The 26,994-nt window shown below is 36.7% G+C and overlaps 5 protein-coding genes, 1 long non-coding RNA gene and 1 pseudogene across 12 annotated transcripts; 3 read left to right on the top strand and 4 right to left on the bottom strand.

Moving 5' to 3' along the window:
- Positions 1–76: 76 nt before the first annotated feature.
- Positions 77–4,747, top strand: EXO84B (exocyst complex component 84B). Of its 3 annotated transcripts, NM_001161299.1 has the most exons (9): positions 127–540; positions 702–816; positions 1,017–1,087; positions 1,248–1,345; positions 1,556–2,576; positions 2,970–3,485; positions 3,700–3,888; positions 3,984–4,120; positions 4,207–4,680. In NM_001161299.1, exons 1-9 carry the CDS (start codon positions 400–402, stop codon positions 4,361–4,363), a joined length of 2,445 nt encoding a protein of 814 aa, NP_001154771.1. In that variant the 5' UTR covers positions 127–399; the 3' UTR covers positions 4,364–4,680. The 3 variants fall into 3 exon arrangements, with proteins under 3 accessions (NP_199794.1, NP_001154771.1, NP_001154772.1); NM_001161300.1 differs by lacking the exon at positions 1,017–1,087 and having other exon boundaries at positions 702–794; NM_124361.5 differs by lacking the exons at positions 702–816; positions 1,017–1,087 and having other exon boundaries at positions 77–540; positions 4,207–4,747.
- A 796-nt stretch (positions 4,748–5,543) lies between these two features.
- Positions 5,544–8,775, top strand: RUS6 (root UVB sensitive protein (Protein of unknown function, DUF647)). Its single transcript, NM_124360.4, has 13 exons — positions 5,544–6,039; positions 6,130–6,228; positions 6,301–6,414; positions 6,517–6,588; positions 6,662–6,772; positions 6,874–6,993; positions 7,193–7,294; positions 7,388–7,460; positions 7,580–7,663; positions 7,746–7,810; positions 7,894–7,995; positions 8,092–8,265; positions 8,342–8,775. The coding sequence occupies exons 1-13, from the start codon at positions 5,734–5,736 to the stop codon at positions 8,411–8,413; spliced, it is 1,494 nt and encodes a 497-aa protein (NP_568713.1). The 5' UTR covers positions 5,544–5,733; the 3' UTR covers positions 8,414–8,775.
- Positions 8,768–15,873, bottom strand: MMT (methionine S-methyltransferase). Its single transcript, NM_124359.4, has 12 exons — positions 15,523–15,873; positions 14,469–14,662; positions 14,007–14,213; positions 13,800–13,895; positions 13,164–13,352; positions 12,903–13,091; positions 12,577–12,813; positions 12,185–12,319; positions 11,230–11,547; positions 10,927–11,106; positions 9,669–10,613; positions 8,768–9,419 (listed from the first exon to the last, which is right to left on the bottom strand). Exons 1-12 carry the CDS (start codon positions 15,746–15,748, stop codon positions 9,120–9,122), a joined length of 3,216 nt encoding a protein of 1,071 aa, NP_199792.1. The 5' UTR covers positions 15,749–15,873; the 3' UTR covers positions 8,768–9,119.
- Positions 15,874–18,836: 2,963 nt separating this feature from the next.
- AT5G49800 (Polyketide cyclase/dehydrase and lipid transport superfamily protein) lies at positions 18,837–20,657 on the top strand. 2 transcript variants are annotated; one of them, NM_124358.3, is made up of 4 exons: positions 18,837–19,062; positions 19,136–19,394; positions 19,865–20,179; positions 20,273–20,657. In NM_124358.3, the coding sequence occupies exons 1-4, from the start codon at positions 19,031–19,033 to the stop codon at positions 20,393–20,395; spliced, it is 729 nt and encodes a 242-aa protein (NP_199791.2). In that variant the 5' UTR covers positions 18,837–19,030; the 3' UTR covers positions 20,396–20,657. The 2 variants fall into 2 exon arrangements, with proteins under 2 accessions (NP_199791.2, NP_001331501.1); NM_001344857.1 differs by having other exon boundaries at positions 18,971–19,062; positions 19,865–20,573.
- Positions 20,658–21,654: 997 nt separating this feature from the next.
- Positions 21,655–22,020, bottom strand: AT5G49790 (annotated as a pseudogene; the record flags this gene model as incomplete). The annotated part of the gene is made up of 1 exon: positions 21,655–22,020.
- Positions 22,021–22,070: 50 nt separating this feature from the next.
- On the bottom strand, positions 22,071–26,521 carry AT5G49780 (Leucine-rich repeat protein kinase family protein; the record flags this gene model as incomplete). Of its 3 annotated transcripts, NM_001344856.1 has the most annotated exons (18): positions 26,264–26,521; positions 26,060–26,180; positions 25,911–25,982; positions 25,760–25,834; positions 25,603–25,674; positions 25,341–25,505; positions 25,166–25,240; positions 25,017–25,088; positions 24,865–24,936; positions 24,707–24,775; positions 24,536–24,613; positions 24,385–24,456; positions 24,140–24,283; positions 23,577–24,064; positions 23,355–23,492; positions 22,932–23,288; positions 22,628–22,863; positions 22,071–22,547 (listed from the first exon to the last, which is right to left on the bottom strand). In NM_001344856.1, the coding sequence occupies exons 1-18, from the start codon at positions 26,349–26,351 to the stop codon at positions 22,071–22,073; spliced, it is 2,871 nt and encodes a 956-aa protein (NP_001332721.1). In that variant the 5' UTR covers positions 26,352–26,521. The 3 variants fall into 3 exon arrangements, with proteins under 3 accessions (NP_001332721.1, NP_001332720.1, NP_199789.5); NM_001344855.1 differs by having other exon boundaries at positions 22,932–23,492; NM_124356.5 differs by lacking the exons at positions 25,911–25,982; positions 26,060–26,180; positions 26,264–26,521 and having other exon boundaries at positions 22,932–23,492; positions 25,760–25,910.
- AT5G07465 lies at positions 26,510–26,898 on the bottom strand. Its single transcript, NR_143005.1, has one exon. It is a non-coding gene; the product is annotated as an other RNA (long non-coding RNA).
- Positions 26,899–26,994: the final 96 nt, after the last annotated feature.

The raw sequence follows: 26,994 nt of genomic DNA, 5'->3' as shown, positions 1-26,994 counted from the left end.
CATTCTTTAAAACGGCGTCGGTTTAGCTCAAGTGATGGCAGAGGTGAAGGATAAAGGAAAGCCTCCGTGCAAATGAGAGGGTTTCTGTTTTGCCGTTTACTAGTAAAAAATCCAGTAAAAAAAACCCAGAGTCGTTATTTTATTTATTAGTTTTCAACAAGAAAATTCGTTTGTTTAAGCAGACGAAAAAGCCAAGCTACCGTCGTTGGCTAAATCGCTCTGGTTGCCAACTCGATCATCATCTTCTTCTACCCACTTTCTCTATCTGCTCTCCGTATCTAGGAGCTCCCTCAGATCTGTGCTTAATTCTCCGGTAACATTACCGGCATCACTGGGATTGCTGATCTGGAACCGCTGTGAAATTTTAGGTTTTCTCTGAGAAGACAGGCAAGTTTAACGATGGCGGCGAAGACGGCCAGATCAAAAGCTACGCCGACGAAGGAAAATGGTGTCAGAGTCGAGGAAGGATTGAGTCTGTTCAAGTCTGATAAGTTCGATGCTGATGCTTATGTGCAATCCAAATGTTCTATCAACGAGAAGGTTTTTTTCTGTTCTTTTATCATTTCGTGTTCTTATTCTCGTTGATTTGTTGTTATCACGAGTGAGAATTTTCTAGGACTGAGTCTGTGGGGACTTGTTCGTAGATTTGGGATTGTATCATCGCAGTGTTCTTGTTTTGTTGCATTTCGTTTTAGCTGTAGGAAATCGTAATTGTGGAATGGATATTAGGTAGCAGCAGATTTTATACGCTCGAGAAGATGATGAGCAATGTAACAATACTCATTGCTTGTATGGTTGTTCTTGTGATCTTCTGGAGTTTGAAGGCAGTTTGTGAATTATGATTATGTAAAAATGTTACTCTTAAGAAATGCTGATAGGTTTAGTACCCATTTATAAGCTTTTAGCTTGCCAAATGATGTGTTCAGTGTAATACAGAATGTAGCTCATGTGAATATACATGGATGACTATGTCTTGTATCAGAGACAGAATCTGTTGTTCTCGTTTTCTGTTACAGAAAAGATTCAATTCGGTTATGGTATTGGGTATAAAGGGTGTCTCGTCTGTGTAGTCACTTTCTGTGATGGTGTGAGAGAGCTGAGGGAAAAGTTAGTTTAGGCCTTCTAGAGTTTACTACAAAAAGAGTAGTGTTTGATTTGGTTAACATAGATTGTTGGATTACTTGGCTGGACTCTTTGTTTTTTCTCAGTTATTTTGGGATGATGACATATTTCTGTTCGGTTCACAGGATATAAAGCAGTTATGCTCGTATCTATTGGATTTGAAGAGAGCATCTGCTGAAGAAATGCGGCGAAGTGTTTATGCTAATTATCCAGCCTTTATACGGTTAGCTGATATCCTGTCTGTTTTTAGTGCTTGGTTATTTTCTTTGAAGTTGATGTGATAATAAAGCTCTACTTTTTCAAGTTATTTCATTTCTTGTGGGTATTGGTGCATTTGCGTTTTGCATATGACTTCTTTTTCCTCGCACTACCTTATTGTTTTTTCTTGGCGGTGTGTTATTTTGAAAATTAAACTTTTTTCTGTTCTGTGCAGCACATCTAAAGAGATATCAGATCTTGAGGGGGAGCTATCATCTATCAGAAATCTTCTCTCCACTCAGGCGACTCTAATCCATGGCTTAGCAGATGGAGTTAACATTGATGACGATAAAGTTTCTGATGAATCTCTTGCGAATGGTTTATTGAATTTTGAGGACAACGGCCTCTCTGATCTGGAGAAATGGGCTACGGAATTTCCTGACCACCTTGATGCTTTATTAGCTGAAAGAAGGGTGGATGAAGCTCTGGCAGCTTTTGATGAGGGAGAAATTTTAGTATCTCAAGCAAACGAAAAGCATACTTTAAGCTCTTCTGTACTTTCATCTCTTCAGTTTGCTATTGCCGAACGCAAGCAAAAATTAGCTGACCAACTTGCCAAGGCTGCTTGTCAACCTTCAACTCGAGGTGGGGAACTTCGGTCAGCCATAGCAGCTCTCAAAAGGCTTGGCGATGGTCCTCGAGCCCATACTGTACTTCTTGATGCCCATTTCCAGAGATATCAATACAACATGCAAAGTCTTCGTCCTTCTAGCACCTCATATGGAGGGGCGTACACTGCTGCACTTTCTCAGCTTGTGTTCTCAGCTATCTCTCAAGCTTCTAGTGACTCATTGGGAATCTTTGGGAAAGAGCCAGCATATAGTTCTGAACTTGTGACTTGGGCTACTAAGCAAACAGAGGCGTTTTCCCTTCTTGTTAAAAGGCATGCATTAGCTTCTTCTGCAGCAGCGGGAGGACTAAGAGCTGCCGCAGAGTGTGCACAGATAGCTCTTGGGCATTGTTCTTTGTTGGAAGCTCGTGGTTTGTCCCTTTGCCCAGTGCTTTTAAAGCACTTTAAGCCTATTGTGGAACAGGCATTGGAGGCAAATCTTAAGCGAATTGAAGAAAACACTGCAGCTATGGCTGCTGCAGATGATTGGGTACTGACAAGTCCTCCTGCTGGTAGTCGTCATGCTAGTACAGCATTTCAGAATAAGCTTACATCCAGTGCCCACCGGTTTAATCTCATGGTCCAGGTAGACTATCTTGACAAACACTTTTCTCCGAAATTTTCAGCCTTTTTCTAAAGTTGTGCTAGAAAAATAAAGTGCTTAGGAAATGCAGACATGCCTAGAAAAATGAAATATTTTTCACTCTTAGACGTCTGGTGTGTCTCTTAGATATGCCAGTATCCCATGAAAATTGCTTATAATATGAGTTTACACATCAGCTGTAAAATTGACTAGCCATCGTTGATGACGATTGATTAGAACTTGCACTCGCGTTCCCACTGAAAAGTTATTATAAACTCTAGGCAGTACCAATTCTGTCTTAGCTGCTCTGATAGGCAGAGGATTCCCAAGTGGACTGTCATGAACTTTGGATGTATTTGTCAAGTAGATCCTTTTGATAATGGTATTTTGTTGCAGGACTTCTTTGAGGACGTAGGACCTCTGCTAAGTATGCAATTGGGAAGTAAAGCTCTGGAAGGTCTGTTTCGGGTGTTTAACTCATATGTAGATGTGCTGGTAAGAGCACTTCCTGGTTCGATAGAAGAAGAAGATCCAAATTTTGAAAGTTCATGTAATAAGATTGTCCAAATGGCTGAGACGGAGGCAAACCAACTTGCATTACTCGCAAATGCATCATTGCTAGCGGATGAATTACTTCCACGTGCTGCCATGAAACTCTCTCTTGATCAGACTGGTCAGAGGACAGACGACCTAAGGAGACCTTTGGACAGACAAAATCGTAATCCTGAACAACGAGAATGGAAGAGGCGTTTACTTAGTACTGTTGACAAGTTAAAAGATGCGTTTTGTCGCCAGCATGCCTTGGATCTCATTTTTACTGAGGAAGGAGATAGCCATCTGTCTGCGGATATGTACGTAAACATAGATGAAAATGGCGAGGATGTGGACTTCTTTCCATCTCTGATATTCCAGGTAGTTGTTGTTTCATTTCCATCAGTCCAGTTAGCCTTTATGAAGTACTGTACCCAGATGTGTAGTCACTTGGGAACTCTTATCGGCAGATTGGATACTGTAGAGTTGAATCCATGTTTGTCATAGTCTACTGTCCACTTCAAGAACATGATTTTTTTCTGTCTTTTTTAGCTTAATATTCTTATACTTTGGGTGTTGCGTCGTTGGAAAACAGGAACTTTTTGCCAAACTTAACAGGATGGCAAGTCTAGCAGCAGATATGTTTGTAGGAAGAGAAAGATTCGCCATATCTTTGTTGATGCGATTAACAGAGACTGTGATCTTATGGCTTTCTGGAGACCAGAGCTTTTGGGATGACATTGAGGAAGGTCCTCGACCTTTGGGACCTCTTGGCCTACGGCAGGTTTGTACACTCATTCTTGCTTCTGTATATGTATATTCAGCGAGCATCGAAATTGTTGTGTACCTTTGTTAACAAACAACCTGCATCTGTCACAGCTGTATTTGGACATGAAGTTTGTCATATGCTTTGCATCCCAAGGTCGCTACCTATCGAGGAATTTGCACAGGGGAACTAATGAGATAATATCTAAAGCCTTAGCAGCTTTCACCGCAACAGGGATAGATCCATATAGGTACATCGGTTTTGAGGGTGTTTTGCAATGTTTTAGCCTTTATGGTAAGTATAAATGATTAAAATGTGGTTGTGAATGATGTGCAGTGAGCTGCCAGAAGACGATTGGTTCAATGACATATGTGTGGATGCGATGGAAAGATTGAGTGGCAAGACAAAGGGCAACAACGGGGATGTCCACAGTCCGACTGCTTCAGTGTCAGCTCAGTCTGTTTCATCAGCGAGATCTCATGGCAGCTATTGAAACCAAACCCATCTTACATTTGTTAAGAAGGTGAATGGTCAATAACTTTTGATCTTCTCTTTTCAGCTCTGCTTTTCCAAAAGCTTTCTATTTTGTAGAGTCTCCAGTTGTTGATGAGATGATTTTGGGGGCGTGTAAATGTTGTTGAGTTGACATGTTTGTTTTCTTGTATTGGTCCTCTCTCTCTCTCAATGGATGCATTCTTTGGGTTAAAATATTGAAGAGAGTGTTGATCTTTCTTCTCTATGATACACTCTCTTTCTGTTTTGGTATTGGATCAGATGTAGCAAACTTGAATGAGATATCTTACGATTCACTTTTTGTATTTCCTACTCGAATCATGTAGTTCATAGCGTAAATTAGTTTTAAGTAAATCGTGTTGTGTAAACTCCTAGTCTAATTCTTGGTACGGTGGGTCGGATCTTGGGATGTACAAAAGTTTGAATAATGGGTAAGGACGGTTACCTACCACATGGACCCTTAAAGGCTTGGTAATTTGGCCACGCATGCCCGATAAGGCAATAATCATTCGCGAATGAGGCTTAGAGATGCTAGAGTCATCCCTCGCCATTGATGCAAACACCTCCTTTGCTTCTCTACATGTTTGAGATTCATGTTTTGACAGATGACAAACAAAAGTAGGTGGTGATACTCAGGCTGTGAATGGTAACCAAAACCGTATCGCAACAGTGCTGTAACAGTATCAAAATCTTTACATATACATATGTATCTATGTATTTTCGTTCCTATTTGAACCGCACCGCACTTCTTCCGCACCGCAAAACGCAGTCACCATTCGGAGCCTCAGAATGTATAAAACATGGCAAGGAAGATGTGATGTTGATAGCTCTATGGTAGATTTCAGGTAATGACTTTTCCAATGATAATTCCAAGTGATAGTAGTCTATAATCACGTGGGAGGAGGCACAATCAGACTACATTACTGAACATTTTGATTTCAGCTTACTTACCATTCACATGTTATGAGCTGAATCTGATATTTAATTAACAAAATTTGCCTCGTTACAAAAATCGAATTATCAGGGTGCAAAACACAACAATTTATTCAATAGATTATTTCTATTATGTAGCTTAAAATATTTTATTTTTTTGGTGAGAAAGTAACTTAAAGTATTTTAAATGTCTAGTTTGATCAGAATTTTTATTTTATTTTGTCAGATATACACTGTGGGACTAAAAAGAATAAAAGAAGAGATAAATATAATAATAAAATATTGGAGGTGAATTTGTTTGTGGAACAACTGGTTTCGCTTCTTCTTCTACAGAGCTTCCCTCGTTTCCTCCGCCGGAGAGACACTCCATTAAAATCCCTTCTTCATCGATCCTTCATTAGATTTACAACAACAACAATGCCAAGCGTCAAGCTCACACACCATTCTCCACCTGACACTATTGCCTCCGACTCCGTCCGTCTCCTTTCCCGTGAAACTCTCCGAATCAGCGCCTCTCTCGCTTCTCCTCCCGTTGATGATCTCCCTCCTCACTCTCCTCCACCTCCAGATTCTCAATTTCTTCATTCGACTCTGAGATTGATCTGTTGCGAAGAAATCGATGGCCGTCGGTTTAAGTATGTCGCTGAGAGCGATGGTTCTGGGAGATTCAAGAAGAATTCAGTTCGTGCTATTAGCTTGGAGTCTCCTCAGACTCCTTTTGATGTATGCCTTGTTCCATTGATGAACTCTTTTTTTGAATTTTCCTAAATATGTGAAATGTGTTCAATTTTTGTTTTTGGTGATTTGTTACAGGAAGTGGGTTCGTTTCTTAGATCTTACGTTGTACCTGAAGGCTTTCCTGGGAGTGTTAATGAGTCTTATGTTCCTTATATGACTTGGAGAGCTTTGAAAGTATGTTTCGTTACTCTCTAAAAGTTTTTTTTTAGAATTCAGTGTAAATGATTGATCTTTTTGACTGTGTAGCATTTCTTTGGTGGAGCTATGGGTGTGTTTACTACTCAAACTCTTCTTAATTCTGTTGGAGCTTCAAGAAACAGTTCTGCTTCTGCTGCTGTTGCCATCAATTGGATTCTCAAGGTTTTCCTTTCTCGTATATCCTTTCATGCATCATGCATGTATAACAATCCTTTAAAACATGGCTTACTCACTCATTGTTGAATATCAATGTAATTCTTGTAGGATGGTGCTGGGCGTGTTGGGAAAATGCTTTTTGCGAGGCAGGGAAAGAAATTTGATTATGATTTGAAACAGGTACTTATTCCATTACTTAACAAATGCGATGGTTGACTCTCTCTCTCACGTTTAAACTCACTTTGGCTTGCAGTTACGGTTTGCTGGTGATCTATTGATGGAGCTCGGTGCTGGTGTAGAGTTGGCGACGGCTGCAGTTCCACATCTTTTTCTTCCACTGGCTTGTGCTGCTAATGTTGTTAAGGTAGTTTTATCATCTTTTATCACTCATAATTGCTATTCGATTTCAATGTTATTGTTGGTCTTTGATTTTTGTTTTTGTATCAATCATTTGTTTTATCACAGAATGTTGCAGCAGTAACATCAACGTCTACTCGTACACCGATCTATAAAGCCTTTGCTAAAGGAGAAAACATAGGAGACGTAACTGCTAAAGGAGAGTGTGTTGGTAATATTGCAGATCTGGTATGACCCTTTTTCAACATTAGTTTTCATTGTTTCTTGGGTGTTTTGTTGGTTTAATCTGTCAAGCGGAATTAAATTTGAACTAAAGGTGGCTACATTGCTAGTTTGCTACTTGTTGCTTAAGGGTCGAAATAGATTCTGTTTGATCTCTTTTTGAGCTCTAAAATTTTCATTTGTTTTTATTATTTTCTATGTGAAGATGGGAACTGGGTTTAGCATCCTGATATCAAAAAGAAATCCTTCGTTGGTCACAACATTTGGTCTTCTATCATGTGGCTATCTCATGAGCTCGTACCAAGAGGTAGAATCCAGCTCTGTTTCAAGTATATCTCTTTTTATGTACTTGGGGTTCTCTTGATTTATTGCTCAAAAAACGTGGCTGTGTCCTTTACAGGTTAGATCTGTAGTATTGCATACACTAAACCGTGCTAGATTTACAGTAGCAGTGGAGTCCTTTCTTAAGACGGGTAAGCTATGTCACTTTGCTAGCATGCACTTGAGTGTGCTCCTAGAGCTCTGATTTCCCACCCCTTTTGAGGTTTGTCATATTCAAACTTCACAGATTGAACTTTCCATCTATCTGCAGGGCGGGTTCCCTCATTGCAGGAAGGTAATATCCAAGAAAAGATATTCACTTTTCCATGGGTGGATGATCGGCCAGTGATGCTTGGTATGTGTTATCAAGCATTCCATATAAATTATATTCCTTTTTCATTACCCTTACTGATTAGGTTTTTCATACAATTTGACAGGAGCCAGATTTAAGGATGCATTCCAAGACCCCAGCACGTATATGGCTGTAAAGCCTTTTTTCGATGTATGTGTTTTTTCCCTTAATATCAAGCCTTGACCGCTTTATCTTGATACTGTAATTGACTTTATTCTCTTTACTAATGGCAGAAAGAAAGATACATGGTAACGTACAGCCCTACCAAGGGTAAAGTCTATGCACTGCTCAAACATCAGGCTAACTCAGATGACATTCTCAAAGCAGCATTTCATGTAGGATGATTTTGTATCTGTTTAATTACTATTCTGTTGAGACGAAGTAATTTTGGCCTAAATTTTCTCATTCGGTTACATGATCATATATCACAGGCACATGTGCTTCTTCATTTCATGAATCAATCAAAAGATGGTAACCCAAGATCGGTGGAGCAATTAGATCCTGCGTTTGCTCCTACGGAATATGAGCTCGAGTCTCGTATTGCTGAGTCGTGTGAAATGGTTTCCACATCATATGGCGTCTTCAAAAGCAGGGCTGCAGAACAGGTAACTTGGGAGAAACCTGTTATATCCTTTTTAAGTTATTTAATCGAGTGTGCATCTGAAAATTCCATTTTGATAGGGTTGGAGAATGTCAGAATCTCTGCTTAATCCTGGCCGGGCTAGGTTATGTCATGTGAAGGAGGGGGAGTAAACATCGCCTGTTGAGACTGGTCATCGACCTGAATCGGCTTTTATAGTTATTTCACTGTCACACTCTAAATTTTGCTGTCTTGGTTTCATGAAGAAAAAAACAGGTTTTGGTTGGTACACGTTTTATTAACCAGGCTGTAAAAAATAGAACGATATGTAGCTTTTGTAAATTGTGAGAATGCCACTGGTGTAATTTAACAGATGAATCTTCTTTGTGTACCAATTCTCACATCATGATTGTTACACAGGTTCATAAACAGAAAGTCAGAAACTTTGGGTTCACGAAACATACATAGTACCAGATCTAGAATGTATGAATTGGTAGAGGTGTCAAAAACCATTTAGCTTTGGATTCATTTTGAGATACTTATTTGATATCTTTTCTGGAACACATTCTTTTTTTCTGGAACATCATAGAGAGCCCAAGATCGAACATAAAAGAAAAAAACATCATAGAAACAAGGAGACTTATTCACATTAAAATATAAGACTTATTCAAAGTTTTATGACTCCTTTATTAGCATGAAAATATCATACTTCCAAAAAGTAAACCCGTTATGGGGCTGACCAAGAAACGGGAAGCGAGTTATTTAGAAACAACAGAACAAAGGAACGCAGAAGAAGAGCGACGTGTTAAGTCTCAGAACCAGCAATGCACAATGCCCTTTAGTTCAAGTTGATGACATCGTAAATGAAACTGGCACGTTTCAGTTAGCAAGGACGCTTTTAAACTGAGCTATCGATTCAATAGCCTTGTCAAACTCACTATCTTCCAATGCAAATGAAAACCGGCAGTAACCAGGGATTCCAGTCCAGGAACCGCTGTTTAAGCAAACACCGGTATGGCTGAGGAACACATCCCTCATATTTGAATCCGTAAGCTCGACGATTTCCTGTCCATCTCCTGCTTTCAGCTTTACTTTTTTGTTGAGATAAGCTTTTGGCTTTGCCACCATTGAGATTCCAGCTGAGGGTTGGATAACCTCCCAACCAGAGTTCTGTAGTACCTGTTCCAATAATTTAAAAAGGAAGATCAACAACCTAACATCATGCGATTATGCGATCAACATTTACTCCATTTACCCCTCTGCTGCAATATTGTTAACAACATGAGATTCAAAAAGACCTGAGCGGTACCACTAAAGCCTTTCCCACAGCTTTAACCATTTGAAATATTCATTTGTTATTTGCAAACAATCTAAGACAATCTGAGCTCTGATGATAATGCAAAAGGGAGTATAGGCAGAAATGAGTACCTCTTTTAAGCGTCTGGATCTGCCTTCCAAGGTTTTAATGGTTTCAGAAACGGCATCCAGAAAGTCACTTGCTTTCTCTTCCTTCAAAGCCAACATTTTCTTAGCGGCATATTTCACAGTGCTGTGCGGTTTGCTCAGGCCTGGGAGGGTATGGAAGGCATCGATGAGAGACTGATCCAAAACTAGAAACCCGAGTTTAATAGCTCCACTGAGCAAATTCAAAGAGAGACATCCAAGCAGCGAAACTGATAAGGAAGAATCCATTTTCGACAAAGCGTTCTTCAAATCCCAGCTAGTTGCACTGTATTCTAATCCCGAGAATGAAGTATCGATGATGACCTTTGCTCCAAACTTAGCACAAGTAGACAACAGTATATCCATCTCCTCATTGCTGTACACCAAGCCTGTAGGGCTAACCGTTGGTCCAGATATACAAACCCACGGCTTCTTCACAGACTCGAGTGCTTTCGTTAGAGTCTTTTCTGTCAGCTTAAAGCCATCACTAGACTCGGTAGGGATATTCACGACATTAGCTTTTAAAAATTTGGCAGCAGCAACATAATTTCCATTTGTACCAGCAGGTAAACAAAGCGTTCCACCTTCTTGAGCACAACAAATTACCAGTTTATTGAATAGTGCTAGTGAGCCATCAGCATATACAAAGCCTGTGCTGCTTTTGGTTGGAAACCCATAATTACTCCACACAAACTGCTTAATACTTGGGTTGATATCAACTTCCGCTTCAGATATGTTCTGCCTCACAAAACTTTCAAAGATTGCAGCCTTAACAGATTGTGGAATTTGCAAGAAACTTTGATCAACATCCATGTGGATTAGAGAAGTTTCGTCAATCTCAGTGACTGAAAGCTCAGCATCTTTTAGAATAGAGACTGCTGAGCTTGAAAATCCAATGATCTCTTCAGACTTTGCTTTCTCACTTTCCCTCTACAAGCCACATAATAGAGAACTGAGTAGAGTTTCCAGCCTTACGATATACACATTGGTTTAACTTTGTTCTACAAGCGAGCTTAATCTATATTTTTTTTTTTTGTTACTCCTATCGGTCCGGGATTATGAGGTTTAGGGTGTCATGAAAACAAATCACTAAATGTCTTTTCCAAGAATACCACATGTCTTTTTTCAGCCGGCCTCTTTTTTTTAAGGAATACTAATATGCAAGTCTAACACGAATGTTAATTTTTAACTTAACTCTGAAAAAAAATCTAACACGTATGTTAGAATAGATTAAACTACATACCTCAGCCGGGGCATGGCGATCAGCAAGCTGGAAAGCCAAAAGCTCATGGAAAAGGCAACCATAGTAGTATTGACTGATAATAGCAGTATGACCTTCTAAGACTTCCACAGTTTTGGACAGGGCTTTAGCAATGGCATCCACTTCTGTAATGACAAAGGCTACTTCTAAATCCGAATAGACCTGTTGAACGCACATGACACAACGTTAAGATCATGAATTGATCTCAGAGTTAGTTAGATCTCAATTAAATGAGATACAACATAATGCATACTCGTCACCAATGTGGTTGGTCGAAATCTTTACCTTATTCTTTACCAGACCGCAGATAATTGCTGCATGAGAAGGTAGTTGATTTTCAGCGAGATATTTTAGTACCCCATTGGATGCAGGAAGGCTAGACAACTCAAAGTGATCAGATATATCCAAGAAAAGTCGACATCCAATTTCTTTTGTCACTTCCAAAAGGTGCAAAAACGATGAACTGGTAATGACCTCAAATGGAGCCATTCCAGTAACCACCACCTGTGGCTTTAGTTTCTTAATGAGTTCTATCATCAGATCAGATTGGTGCGGGGATTCGATGACTGTGATTTGATCATCTGATTTATCCATGCTAGTGTCCTACGATTAAAACGTTTCCGGTTAAGCACATCGCAAACAATTAACTTGAGAGAGAGACACAGTAAATTCACAGCAGCATCAAGTAAAATGATATTTATTGCAGAAATTTGATCTGTTAAAAATTTACAATACTAAGTAAATTTATATTAGTAGAAGAATATACGAACCAACAATTATTCTTTCTCGCAGCACAGGTCACAAATTTTGAATCCTAGTATAATATGGATGGAATAAAAACAAAGCCTCAAAAACTAGGAGCTTTTGCATCTCATTTGTAGGTACATACATAACTCTCTACACCATCTATGAGATTCTAATTATCTTTTGAATCTAGCTACTAAATTCCTTCTCACTTGAATTACTGTCTCCCCAACTTCTATATTCAATGACTGATTATGTTGTTCATTTTCAGACTTGTTAATTTTCACCTACTTCAGTAACAATTATTTATGTCGAATTCCCGCTTGAAGATATACCCACTCATAACACTAGGAGACACCTTCAAAAGCATCATAACAGCATCAAATTGGGCATAAGCGCGTACACAACATCAATTGCACCATTTTGGTCCAAAATAATGTAAAACTACTAGATATGGATAATGTAAAACTACTAGATATGGATATAAGAAATTTACCTCAATGGCTAAAGAGGTTAGCCAGCTCCTCGGAAGTTGTCGAGTTAAATGCTCATCAACAATTGCAAGTCGAGGAGAGAATAAACGAAATGCACTCTCGATTGCCACAGCCCTTGATGGAAACACGACAATGTTCTTGCAAACAAAAAGAAGCATACTCAGATATGATCGGAAGGTTTTGCATGAAAGAAAAATTACAGTGCTAGACATTTTATGAGTCCAGAAGTTTCAAGTGTCCATTCTTTTTCAATCCACGAGATTTTGAACAATTTTTAGTGCCCCTGAGTTTCGTATATCATCAGTTATAGTGGAAATACATTATGAGTCTGAATAAGTAATTGCCTGGAAACTCTAAGAAAACTGTCAAAAACATAGATAGAGAATAGTCTTACATCCTGATTAATTGGTATACGGTGGTATGTCCTCATAAAGCCTGCAATTAGACTGCAGAATCTTTTGCTGCCAGCTGGAGGTTCAAACGGGAAATAGGAGCTATTTTTCAAGACACTAGCAAGATAGGCTAGGAATGGAATCTTCTCATCAGCAACAGTTTCATCTTCAAAAGATAAATCCAGTGAATTACTGATTTCTTGGAATCCATTTTTCAAGAAGTCAAAGATTATCTTAACCTGTCAATCACAACCAACTTAATTGACTACTTTGTTGTTCATGGTAAGATAAACACATTAAGTAAATGAAAGCTTCTTTATCTACCCACCAGATTTGGTTGGCGAATCTGACAACTATAAACCGATAAAGCATGGGAGATTCGGCCACCAGCCTTCCCATAGGCCCATGCTGTTCGAGCACAAATTGGTTGGTCTCCAGAAAGTCCCATAAAGAACTCAAAACGATGAGGGCTGCTCCTCTCAATTTCAACTAATGCTGAGATATCAGTATCTGCAGCCTGTGAAAACACATGTCAAGTGGCCATTGTGGAGGAGCATAATCTTTCCGACTTTAAAGAAAAAATTCTTACCTGAAGTATTTTAGTCTGCCACATCTGTGTAACACGGACTCCTCGCCGCTCAAACAAGCGTCTACAGACACCTTGCCCAGGACGACCACCCATGTTAAATATCATAATCCCTGCAGGTTTGATGACAGATATTCCTTCTTCAACTGCTCTGGCAATCAAACCTAAGCCAAACTGATCTTCAACAAAACCCTGAATATGGATACAAATTTCATCAGGCACAGGTAGAGCATCCACTTTAACAAAGTTTCCAGTACCTGGTCTATCATTTACACCTTTTAGAGTAAATTAAGCAAGAGAATGTGTCAACGCTGGCAACAGAAAACAGAGAGGATGCTATGGATTTTACAGAGGAGAAAAAAGTTTTCTTATGTAAATACTCATCACAAACATGCAACATTTAGGTTGAAAATGCGATATGTCAGGCATGCATATGACTGGCTCAATCATACTCGCAAAAAGCTCAATGTGAGATTTCACATGATGTTTGATAGAGAAGGAAGAAAAGAGGTATCATAGATTAGACAATTGAATGATATAACATGAAATTGGGACGCACCAGAAGAGTTCTAGGAACTAGCTTTCTAACATACTAATGATACCTTCAGAGTATTTTTGCTGGGAAAAAAATTCCCTTACCTGAAGGGCACAATAGTTACTCAGCGAATGGAGAAATTCCTCACTTGCATTTTCTGTGATCAGCTTAGACATAGCTTCTGGGTTTGGATTAAGAATCTGCCACAAGAGCATAAGATACAAGGAAGCATGCATAAAAGGAAAACGTCAGTTTTTCGGAGATTGAAATCCTACACATATAAGTTATTAGAGACCAGAAGGACAAACTACCTGAGGTATGCATCCTACAATTCTTTCTAACTGAATTTTATTATCTCTACAATAACCAAGCAAATCAGATTCATAGAATTCCACTCTGTCCAATAAAGTTTTCTTCTCTTCGTCATAGACTGGTTCGCCATTATCATCAAGAGCGTTTAGGTACAAATTTATCCAAGAAATTTTCACAGCTCTAGGATTAATATCAAGCCCATATACCTGCAAAACACGTAATTGTGTAGTTATATGCTTGACGCCTGTATGCTAACTGTGAAGGACCAAAAATTAACTTGAAGCATTTCCAGGGTAGATATGAGGGGCAATATCTAAAGTGAAAATAATAACCACACTAAAAGATGACATTATTACAGTTATTTCCCACTTTACTAAGACGAGAACATGTACTTGTCTGACCCAAATATAAAGCTTCAGTAGTGGTCCATACTTCTAAAAAGCCATATAACATATACTGACCTTTGAAGGCAACCACTTAGCAGCAATGGCTATTGATATCCATCCATTCCCACAGCCAAGTTCAGAAACAGTCTTATCCTTAAAGATGGTGTCAGGATGTCTGTTAAGTCCTTCATAAAATGTAAATGACCAGTCTTCTGGAATAAAAATACTAGGAATGACCATCATGGTTAACTTTTTCCTGGACTGAAAGCCTATAGAAAAAAATATAAAGATATGTTGGTGTCTGATACAAGAATGGTTTCCTGAACATAAGGTAGCCAATATCTGCAGCAATGGGATGTTAGAGATATATTGCAAGAAGTTCCTAGAAAGAAAAAAGGACCATCCAAAACAATTTTAACTTAAACTCCTGATGATCATGCCTCTCTGTCAATACGGCTCATAGCAACAGAACGTTTTGTAAAAATTTCTGCTATGGATAAATTTACTGTTCTAAAAATACGATCACAAATCATATAAGAAAAAAATATCAGTGTCAGTATTGAATTTGTAAAACCTAAAGCTCATATGGTTTCCCAAAAGTCTGGAATTCAAACCTTAAACCATGATCAGTTTTTTCCAATGCTAAGAAGGTGGTATATGACACATGTGACACATTTTGGAAACTAATGAGAATGACAGATAACAAAAGTAGTAAAAGGATGCAAAAAGAAAAAGAAGTGAAATGTGTAGTTCTTCACTATGTCACTAAAATCCTAAGAAAACGACAAAAGATCTCGAAAAGCTAAATTTCTATATCCGTAGCCTATTCATTAGACAATCAAGCAGACGTGTTTTTCGAGTACTCGGCGATTCCAGTAAACAAAAGCGCAGATTGATACCGGAATCATCCCAATTCTCCGGGAAATCAAGCAAAAGAAGCCAGAAATCAGATCATTTTAATCGATCATGAAGTCAACTAAACAAAGTAACGTAAGATCGGCGAGATTACACACAGGGAATCACCAAATCAGTATAATCAGCTGAATCAAATCCATTTGACAAATAATCACAGAACAATTCTCAAGGATCGTGAAAGAGGAACAACAAAGAATCGGATCGATGATGTTACCTTCGTATTGATCGAGATAGATGTCCTGGATATGAAAATGGTAGGTTTGGAGAGACGTCTCAGAAGATCCGACGCGTTTGTAGATGTCAGACAAGAAGATCCGAGCCTTAGATCGAGTATTCGGATCCTCGAGCCGCTCCAAGACCGATCGCAAGGCGCCATAAGCTGCGTCGCCGGATTGTTTGCACTGATTCAGGAACTCATCGACAGAGGAGAGGTCCGCCATTATCGTGAACAAGTGATTGCAGTAATAGAGAAGAAAAAGCGAATGAAAGTGAAAGTGTGAAGTCTGTTGGGTTTTGTGACTCTCACCAGCAAGGAATCAAATTATATAAGACATTTGTGGCATAGGACTTTTGACTAAAAATCTATTTTATATTACTTTTTTTTTTTAACGTCTTAAAACTGATTAAGAATTGTCCCTTTATGGCTTTTGATATAAAGGGTAACAAAATAATATATAAAAATTCATGTATCAAATTAGTGGATGGAATTAGAGTATTGTATTGTGTGTAGCTAAGAATCAGGATTTGTTTTGGTAAGAAGCTAAGGATCAGGATTTGATGAAAAGAAAAAGCTATAATGTAGCCGAACTTAGGCAGAAAGGGGAATACTTATTGTTTGTTAGTGAATTAGTATATTAGATACCATCAGAAACCAAGTTATCTCAAAAGAACTCCAATTCTAAAAAGACTACTCTGTTTCAAAAATATAGATGTTTTAGATTAAGGCACAAAGTTTAAGAAAATAATTATTTTGAGTTTTTTAACATTAAAACATAAATTAATATCTATTAAAAATATTTTGACCAATGATATAATTTATTGCAGAATATAAACAATCATATAGCTGTTTAATTTAATATTTTTGCATAGAAACTTGAATTGTTTTTTCGAAACATCAGATATTATGAACAAAAAAAAATCTAAAACATACTATAATCTGTTATTTATGGGTGGACTAGACCCACTTTTGAGTAATGTGGGGGCACTTGCACCTAGTAATATAAATACTGTTTTACACTAGCCAAAGTATTCAAAGTGGCAAAATGGTTTGACATACACCCTAATAATCCATGAGGTACCAAGTTTGATTTCTTGTTCTAGCAATTTGCACCCGCTAACATTTTAATGGCGTCTCTAGGGCTAGCTATAAGCTCTAATGAGTAATTAGTTTTATTGTCTGATTTGTTGACGCATCCTGGAAATCTCCAGATCAAAATGTTGGCATCGGTTTGTCGCTTCATAGGAGGAAGTGAACACATCTTTTTAAAGTATATATATGATGCAAGTGGAACCGATTCACTCCCCATTGAAAGCTAAACTCTAAGCTTAAGAATGGTAGTGCACCAACTTCGGAGCCTAGGATATACTCAAGTAACATTATGTTGGGGCTCTACAACCTAATTTTATACTATATGAAATGATACAAAGTAGAAAAAGCAGCGACTACAAAGAAGAATGTTGACATCATTACCTCTCAACATATGTATGTGACATCTTTTAGATGTAGTTAATGCATGATTTTAACTTCCTCTATCTCACTAGAAGTGTAAACTTAGTCAATAGCATCCATATACCTTAACAAAAAGAGCTTATACTCAATGTAATCCGTAGTATCTTGGAACAAACTTTGTAAATACTTATCTAATGAATTTACCTTCTTTGACGACAAAAAGAAGAAGGAACATTGTAAGTTTGTAACTTCAAACGTAGAGAAGAAGACGCATTTTTTCTCTATAAAACAACAAAAAGATTAAGAAAACAAAAATTAGAACATTTTATAATTTAAGTCGAAGGCTAATGATTTGGATTGGCCGGGGATGAGAGGCACATAAACAAAAAGTAGGTATTCTTTCGATGACTTTTTATTTTAAAATGAGATATATTCCAATAATATCATCATTGTTAATTCTCTCGATCTCGCTAAATAATACAAAGAATAATAAACTAGATGGTGTTGGCCGGTGGGGAATCATGATTCATGAGTAATTTATATAATATACCGACCTGTTATGAGATATAATTAATAATCAATATATAACTTTTAAAATAATGAGGGAAAAAACGGTATGGTTGTGTTTGTGTATCCTCTATAATCGGATTTGCAGCAGCAAGCACGTGAAAACCAGCAGAGGCAGTCCAAATCTAGACCCGAGGAAACAAACATTACTGATTCCGATAATGTCTTTTGGATTTTCTTGAGTTCAATAGTATATGATTATTTTTTTATATAAGTTATTTCATATAGCTTACATATTACAATTATTAATTATACGTTCGTAACTTAGCTATTAATTTTAAATAAGTTTACATATTATTAAACTTGGCGGGTAATGTGGTGTTAAATAAGTAAAATAAAGTAGTTGATTTTATATACCGCATATATTTTGGAGATAGTCAGAAGTTGTTAATTAGACAGATAACTTTTCAAATAAATATATCATAAAAATTACTTATAAAACAAAAGTTTTACGGCAAATGCATGCATATTGAATCATTGTAATAAAGAAATGCATATTGAATTATGAAAGGAAATAAAAGTTTTTATCGACGGTAAAGTATAACGAAAAAATATTAATATTAATCTAGTAACAATCTCAAACTTATGAATTAATAATCGAAATTGTTTTAGCTTATCAAAAAAGTACATGGTTTTTCACGAAACAAACTATGAGCACATCATTTTCAAAAAAAAAATAAAAAAAAATCTAAACTAAACAACCATGATATGTATATAATGTTGAGAGACGCGTAAACTATATATAAATACAATCGAATTTACACAAAACTATTCATGAACAATTTTCACTCAAACAATATATGAGAAATTTTACTGAACTAAAAATTTAACTTTTTATCAATAGTCTGGCATAGTTATAGGTCGATGATATAAAGGAGTCTAAATGTCTAATTCAAGTTGTTTACCAACGAAAAAGGAGTCTTAAAGTGAAAAAGTTATTAAAATAAATAAATAATAACTATATACATATAAGGAAGATGTGTTGAGTACCAAATTAAAGGACCCATAAATCAACGTGAAGTACTTATAAACATTATCATTCACCGAGTAGCACTTGGTCCAGTAACGTATGATCCCGCCAAATGAATGAAAAGTCGTGTTTCCTTGAAATGCTAGTTTCGGTCCAAAGGAATGTATGTCCCTAGGATCCGAAATCTCTTAGATATTCAGAAAAATGAAAATAACATTCATAAAGAATTTCAACTTGAGAATTACACACGCATATATTAATATGTATATAATTAAAATTGTAATTTTCAAGAATGATTTGAGTAAGAGGAAGATGTATAATGATTTCAGTTCCCACTAGTCGTTGCATGTGCCATCTCTACCTTCTTGTCCCACTTACCCACTATTCTGCTTTCAACTCTGTCTCTTTCTCTCTCTCTCATTCTTTCTTTCTTAACCAAATCCATGACTTAAAAATGCAGAGCAACCACATCATAAGTCTTCATACCTTCGGATTCTTCAATCTCTTCTACACATCATGAACGGTCCAGTCCCCTCCAGCCGCTCCTGGTACGTAACATCTATGTTCCAAATAATATGTTTCTATGTTGTGGCTTAATTAAAAGAAATGCTACATTGTTAGGTCGGTGAGCGAGGAGTCGCTGAGAAGGTACGTGAGGTTCGCGAGTGAGAGCTGCATCCAAGAGCTCTTATCTTCCTCTGAGGCCGGACGCTTTGGGAACGCTTCCAATGGGTGGAAGATGGTGAGGCATGACTCGAACGGTGTCGAGATTTCAAAACGCGACTCGGGATCGCTACACGCGTTTCGAAGCCGCAGGATCCTCACATCAGTCTCCCCAGAGCAGTTCATCACGGTTGCAAATGCGATAGACGCGGCCAAGGTAATTATTTCTTAGTGCTTCCTTACAATATGCTACTTTGCATATCCTCAAATAAAAACAATGCTAAGAGAGACATTAACTCAATAATATATTTTCACATCATTATGTTAGCTAAGTTAAATGTAGGATTTACAGATTTACATTTTTCACATCTCAATAAAATATGTGGAAAATGATACATAAAAACTTTTTTTTTAGTAGAGGTGAAAGATAAGTGTGTAATATAATACTGTAAAATACATTATTATTTTTGTTACATAAAATAAATTAGTTACTCAATAAATTTATTAGAATTATACATCCGATCGATTAGTTCTTAAAATTTCTGTGATAGTATTTTTTATTTAACACATGGTAGGTGTTTTTCGTTTTGCTTTAATTAAAATATTAACACATGGTAGGTTTATCACCCACTTCATTAATAATTGGAGTTTGTTAAAATAATAATGATTATTGGAGAAAAATGACAGCAATGGGAAGGCGACCTGGTGGAGGCAACACACATTAGAGACATAGATGAAAATCTGAGCGTAATCCGTTTAAGGTTTGGCGAAAACTCGAAACCGCTCTTTAGGAACAGAGAGTTCATTATCTACGAAAGACGTGAGACCATGCAAGACGGTACTCTCGTGGTGGCGGTTGCGTCGCTACCAAAGGAGATGGCAGAAGGATTGGAGCCAACAGAGAAAAAGAAAAACAATTATATTAGAGGGTTTTTGGTTGAGTCGGGTTGGGTTTTGGAGAAGCTTGAAGATACCTCTTGCATGATTACTTATGTTGTTCAGGTCTTTTAAACTTTCCTCCTTTTTCTTCTTTCCTTTTCTTTTTCTTTTTGTCTTTTCGTTAATAGATGTTTCATTGTTTTGCTTTTTTTACAGTTGGATCCTGCAGGATGGTTGCCAAAGTGTTTTGTGAACAGACTAAACACAAAGTTAGTAATGATAATTGATAACCTTAGAAAGGTTGCTCAAGCTTATCTACCCTCTTTTCCTCCTCCTTAGCTCTCTCTTTCTTTGTCTCCTTCTTTTTGTTTGTAAACATATTTTTCCAAAAGAGTGAAGTGATCGTAATTAAGAGGCAATTACTCCTCCCTCTTTTCTACTCTCTAAATAAAGTAATAAACCTTAATCTATTAGAAGGGGCAATATATCATGTAAAAACATTGGATTTATCATTCTAGGCTTCTAGCTACTGCATTTATATGTTTGTTTTATATGTTGTATCTCTCACTATTTTTTCCCTCCTCAAATGGGAAGTTTTCTGTTCATGCAAATAGTTAAAAATAATAATAATAAATGATTAGGTGAATAAGAAGATTTGGAAGACATATTTAGGTAATAACAATAAGGCAAAAAGAAAAAAAAAGTAGATTACAATAAGAGAAAATAAATATTTCATAATTCTTAGTATTTCATCTAACTCTTAGGGAATGTGATTTTTTTATTTATAACATGTTAATTATGTAACATTGGTGTAACTATTTATTTATATGGATGTTAAGTTCATCATATTGTGGTATTATAACATTGGTGTTCTATCTCCGTGGTTGAAAGCTATAAGATCAAACTCATTAAAGCCACAAAGCAAAAATTTCTTGATTTATCCATCTTCCTCTACACCTCTCCTCACCACGCAGTTACCTCTGTCTCATACTTTAACAGCTCAATAGTTCAAGCATCACCAAATTAATTTCGCAGTTATGGTATCAAATTGTGAGTTTGCTAAATTGGCGTTAAAATGCAATTCTAGTTTAGGCATAAACTTGTGATTTTCTTTGACTGAAAGTGATAGTTCTTTATAAAACATGACTTGTTTTAAACTATTATTAACTAACGGTTTAGTAACAATCAGGGCATTTTAGTATTTTGAATTTTTTTTTATGCATTTTATATGATACATCAAGAGTTGCACCAATTTCTACATCAGAAACTCACATGCCTAAGGTCCTGTTTGTTTCTCCATCCAGATGATTTATCTGGATGGAGATGAAAAATGATGTTTGTTTTTGACAAATTAACAGATCATTTGGATGAATCATTTGAATGTTCCATCTGAATGACTTTATAAATTTAGGCTAATTTGTGAAACTCATTTGGATGGACTTGGTAGACCCATTTGGATGAAGATGATTTAGTCCAAAAAACAAATGACAAATATACCCTCTTTTAATAATGTTAATTTTCAATAGATTTCTTAATTTTTTTTTTAAAAATTTACCTATTGTACCAAAAAACTCTAAAAATTGTGAAATCACTAACTATTATTTTACGTCAAAATTGTAAATTCCTTTTTCCCGCCAAAATCGCAAAATCATATTTTCCGCCAAAGCCGCAAAATCATATTTTCCCCCAAAATCGTAAAATCGTATTGTCCCGCCAAAATCGTAAAATCGTATTTTCCCGCCAAAATCGTAAAATCGTATTTTCCCACCAAAACCGTAAAATCGTATTTTCCCGCCAAAACCGTAAAATCGTATTTTCCCGCCAAAACCGTAAAATTGCATTTTCCCACCAAAACCGTAAAATCGTATTTTCCCGCCAAAACCGTAAAATCGTATTTTCTCGCCAAAACCATAAAATTGCATTTTTCCGCCAAAACCGTAAAATCGTAAAATTGCAGAAAGCATAACATTTGGACGTAGCATCTGGATAAACAAGCAAATAAATCCACAACCAGTCATTGAGGTTCGAGGTTTGTAGTTGGGAAACTTGCACTATACTCAAAAGAGTTGTTTCCATAAAGATCTCCAGATTCTTTGCTTGCTTCATCATACGTTCTTGAACTCGCATATGATTCTACGTTAGGGTTTAATCCTGCATACTGCATTATGTTCTCAATCTCTTTCACAACCTCATTCATTGATGGCCTCTTCACTCCTTCTGGATCTACGCATCTTAGAGCCACATCTACATACTTTTCAAATCCCTTAAGATTCCTGTTGGACGTTGCGCTGATCGTAGTGTCCAGAAAATCTTGTAGGTCATACAAGTTCTTCGATTTATTCATCTTCATCTTCATCTCTTTCACCACATATTTTCCATTCTCTATAGGAATCTTACCAGTCAGTAGCTCAAGCATCATAACCCCAAACCCATATACATCGCTCTTCTCTGTCAATTGATTCGTCATGTAGTACTCAGGATCCAAGTAGCCCTAATTCAAAAGATATTGAGAGTTTAAAATATATTTGATAAAGAAAGAAAAGAGGATGATTATTTTCATTCTCTACTCACCATAGTTCCCTTCACTTGTGCCGTTACATTAGCTTTCTCAGCATCTTCCACAAGTTGAGATAAGCCAAAATCAGCAACTTTTGCAGTTAAACTTTCATCAAGTAATACATTACTTGATTTAACGTCTCTGTGTATAATTGGAGGATCTGCAAGCTCATGAAGATAAGCCAAACCCTTCCCTGAACCAAGTGCTATTCTAAGCCTTCTCGTCCAATCAAGTCTAATCCCACTTTTCCCTGCATTTTTGTCTTGTTTAGTACAAAATAATTTTTTCAAAAGAAGGGATATATAGATTTGATATTACCTGATAGACTATCTCTAAGAGAACCATTTGGAATATACTCGTAGACGAGCATTTGTTCTCCTCGATCAAAGCAAAAGCCTAAGAGTTTGACAACATTTTTATGATGGACCCTTGAAAGAAGCTCGATCTCAGTTTTAAACTCCAACGCTCCTTGCAAAGATCCTGGTTGAGCTCTTTTAATTGCTATGAGTTGACCAGAAGGAAGAATCCCTTTGTATACTTGGCCATAACCTCCACCACCGACATCATTTGCCACTGAAAAGTTGTTTGCACATTTCCTCATCTCTTCAAAAGTAAATGCTTTTGTTCCCATAAGCTGTGGTGCATCGACACTGTTCTGATTCGCATCCCACTTGGCTGTAACATACAAAAAAAAAGCTATTAGTATTTTGTCAGTCTTCCCTGATAGTAAAACGTCCTTACCAAAAGGATTAATTTGATCATTTGCTTTCTCTGCTCTTCTCTTTTGCTTAAGAGCATAGATCCCAGCTATCATTAGAATTAACAGAAAAACAGTAGAACCAACTACAGCTCCAATGATGTGTGACGAGTTTGAACCTCCTACAAAATAAGCAGAGCAAAATGAGTCATACAGAACAGAACTAAGATTAGATTTTGTGTATGATCGTTTTTTTTTAATCATACCTGCAGGGAACTTATTGTACTTATTGGCTTTGAATATGTAAGGGCCAAAGGTATTAGGAGGCTTATAAGTCTGTGTGCTAAACCTGGAAATAACACTATCCATTCCCGTCTCATTAAATCTGTCTTGTTTATATGGAAAGAGAGAGAGATCTATTAGAAGATAATGATCATCTTCATCTTCTCTTATGTTTCTTATGGCCACAGAATCCACTGTATAATTTCTATTCTCAAAGAAACCAGTTAGGTTTAGCCTGAGGTTCTCGAATGTATCGTTGTTGGAATACCCTGAGAAGGAAGGTGACCTAAAAGTGAGTGTTCCTGTGATTGGATACACACAACGGCACGTGGTGGGAATGGGTTCCCTGTCCTCACCACTACAACGACCACATGTGTTCTTAGGGGAAGAATATGAGGAATTGTGTTCGACTTCTATGCAGTATTCATTTGGTGGGTTCCCTACCTCGGGGCACACTGGATTATTTGCCAAGCTGTAGAAATATCAACACTCTTATAAGTAACTGATAGAAAAGAAGTAAGTCATTTTGATATGTGACCATACATACATTACTATCCTGCTGCTTCCTTTATTAGCTGGTTGTTTAATATACTCTGTTATGTCATTATATTGTAAATCCACAAAATCTAGGTTTTGGCTCTTGTTGGTACCGAAGTCTAGTGTTTCGTTTAGCCAGTTACGCTTTAGGATACTGCAAGTAGTCAAGAAAAAATATCACAATTAGTATACATGTCAAAGTTTCACATCTTTGAGTGACTTCTTAATCAAAGTTTCATTTATTGTTTTACTCACACAGTCTGCAATTCAGGAAGACTGAAGAGGGAGGTTGGTATTGGACCTTGAAGTTGGAGCCCTGCCATCCTTCTGCCAAGCAGAAGACCATTTGTTCTTAGCAAGTATATACACATGGAGATCAAGAGCGAGAGAGAGATGATGTTCATACAATGTTGCCAAGGAAGTCGGTAATAATGAGATCCATGATGAAATTTGTGAGGAAGTTAATCGGTTATTGCTGACAGCTCTGTTACAAAACAATCACATCATGGTTTTAGATTGCTTGAGAGTGAAGGAATTGAGCAACAAATTATAGGAAGAATAATATAGAGAAACTTACAATGTGGAGAGACTGGTCAAGCTGGTTAAACTTGGAAGACTACCGGTAAATTTGTTGTCGGACAAGTACCTAAAATGGATTCAACTTAAGAACTCTCTCATCTCTTTTTATTTATTTTCTATGAGAACACAGAACAAATCTTTTAGTTGCTCACTTACAGTTCTTGAAGATTTGTGAGATTATTAAGACTTGGAGGAATTTCTCCACTTAGTCTATTCCTATCAAGGCGTCTGTCACAAAGAAAACAACATATATGAAGAAGTTAACTAGGATAAAAAATGTTTTTGAAAAATCTCTTTCTACTACTTACAACACCGTCAATGTTTTAACAAGGCTGAGGCTTTGTGGGATTTCACCGGTTAGTAGGTTTCCATCGAATAGCCTGTCGATAAAACAACAAAAAATTCAATCACTCATTTAGTTACAAATTGCAACTTTGAAATGTACTATGAAACTTACAAATGTTTTAAAGTCATGTTGGCACTGAATAGCTTTTCAGGGATATCACCAGAAAGCTTGTTTTTTCCAAAATGACTGCATGAGAAAATGAAAAAGAGGTTAGACATGTTAATTAGTATATCAAAAAGAGTGATTAGATAAAGAGAAATAGAAAGGTTTGGAATTGTATATATACAAATGCTTAGTTTGAAGAAGCATATCAAGTCCAGGTAAAGAAGCCCCATCAGAAACTGGAAGCTTTCCTTCTATCTGATTGTCAGCTATATCAAACCAATATAGTTTCGATAACAGGCCAATGGAAGCCGGAATCGTTCCATTAAATTTATTTGAATTCAAGGAGCTACATAAAAGGAAACAAAAATTGTTATACTAATGGGTTTAGAGTACTCAATTGTAAAAGAGATTGTTTATAATAATAAGAAGCAACAAAATCCTACAGTGTTACAAGTTGTTCTAGAGATCCTATGGACTCAGGGATTTGACCACTGAAACCACATCCCATAAGATTTCTGTAGAAAAAAGGAGTTTAGTTAAAATATGTGATAAGACAAAGTGTGTACAATTTACAAATGGGTCATGACCTATTTATCTTACAAGTTCGTCAACTCCTTAAGGTTACCGATATTTAGTGGAAGCGGTCCGGTCAAATTAGGATTAGATGTCAAATCCCTACAAATATTGGATCATAAGATGAAGAACAAAAACATTTGTATGGAAAGGAAGAAGAAGAAGAAGAAAGACCTACAGGGTATGCAATTCAGACAACGTCGTAATAAAGGCAGGAAGCTTTCCTTCCAAGTTAAGGTTGCCTAGTGATCTGCGACAAGCAACAACTCAACTTTATAGTCTGCAGATGATTATTGGAAGAAGCAGCAAAAAAAAAAAGATACTTACATGTTAACAACGCGGCCATATTCACATGCAATTCCAACCCAATTGGTTCCACAAGGATCATAGCCTTTCCAATTCCGAGGAGGTATGGTCAAACTACTCTTCAGGTATTGTAAAGCATCAGCTGCAACAATTTTGAAACTCATTCAAACGACTTTGAAATTCCTGTATCTGAAAAACTCTGATCATCATCAAACTATAAATTACCATCGAAACCATTTGTCTGCGCAGATACAGAACAAAATTGGAACGAAAGCAAGATCAAGAGCACAAAGACTTCAATTCTTGAACTCATCTTGAGACCCACAAAGAATCTCTTTTTCTCTTTCCCTGCTTCTGACTGTATCGGAAAGTCATTCAATGAGAAAGCATGTGATTTGCACACGTTATGACATAGTCTTGAATACAAAAATACAGCTTCCTCGCTAACAAAACATTTACATAATATTGTTAAACAAGAAGGAGAAGACTTTGAATAATGTAAAAGTAAACATATAAATAATAGAAATTGGCAGTGGATCATTTAAAGACTAGTTCCACTTGATAAAATATGAGAATGCTATTAATGGAAGGTTCGGAAAATGTGGTTAGATGGAAATGCCACTAGGGTTAATGGGAAAGAACCAATTATGAATATAAGATTATTAGAAATTTGAAATCTATTTATTTTGAAACAGAGGGAGTAGTTATTTTGAAAGGAAGGTAATTTTTTTTGTTTTGTCCAAAAAAAAAAAAAAAGGGTAATTTTGTTTGCTCTGCTTTAACTCCAATATTTGGATATTTTTTTGGATCAAATCGACCCGAAATATTGAATCAAAACGGAACCAACGTGATGATCAGTTATTGTGATGAGAAACTAGTGTCTCATTTTAAATATGATGTATTAAAACGCTCATTAATGATTCAAACATTTAAAGAAAAACGAAATCTACAAACTA

The sequence above is a fragment of the Arabidopsis thaliana genome, chromosome 5, assembly GCF_000001735.4.
Source record: "Arabidopsis thaliana chromosome 5, partial sequence".
NCBI lineage: Eukaryota > Viridiplantae > Streptophyta > Magnoliopsida > Brassicales > Brassicaceae > Arabidopsis > Arabidopsis thaliana.
The sequence above is the reverse complement of the archived record's forward strand: the minus strand, read 5'-3'. Positions and strand labels throughout refer to the sequence as shown.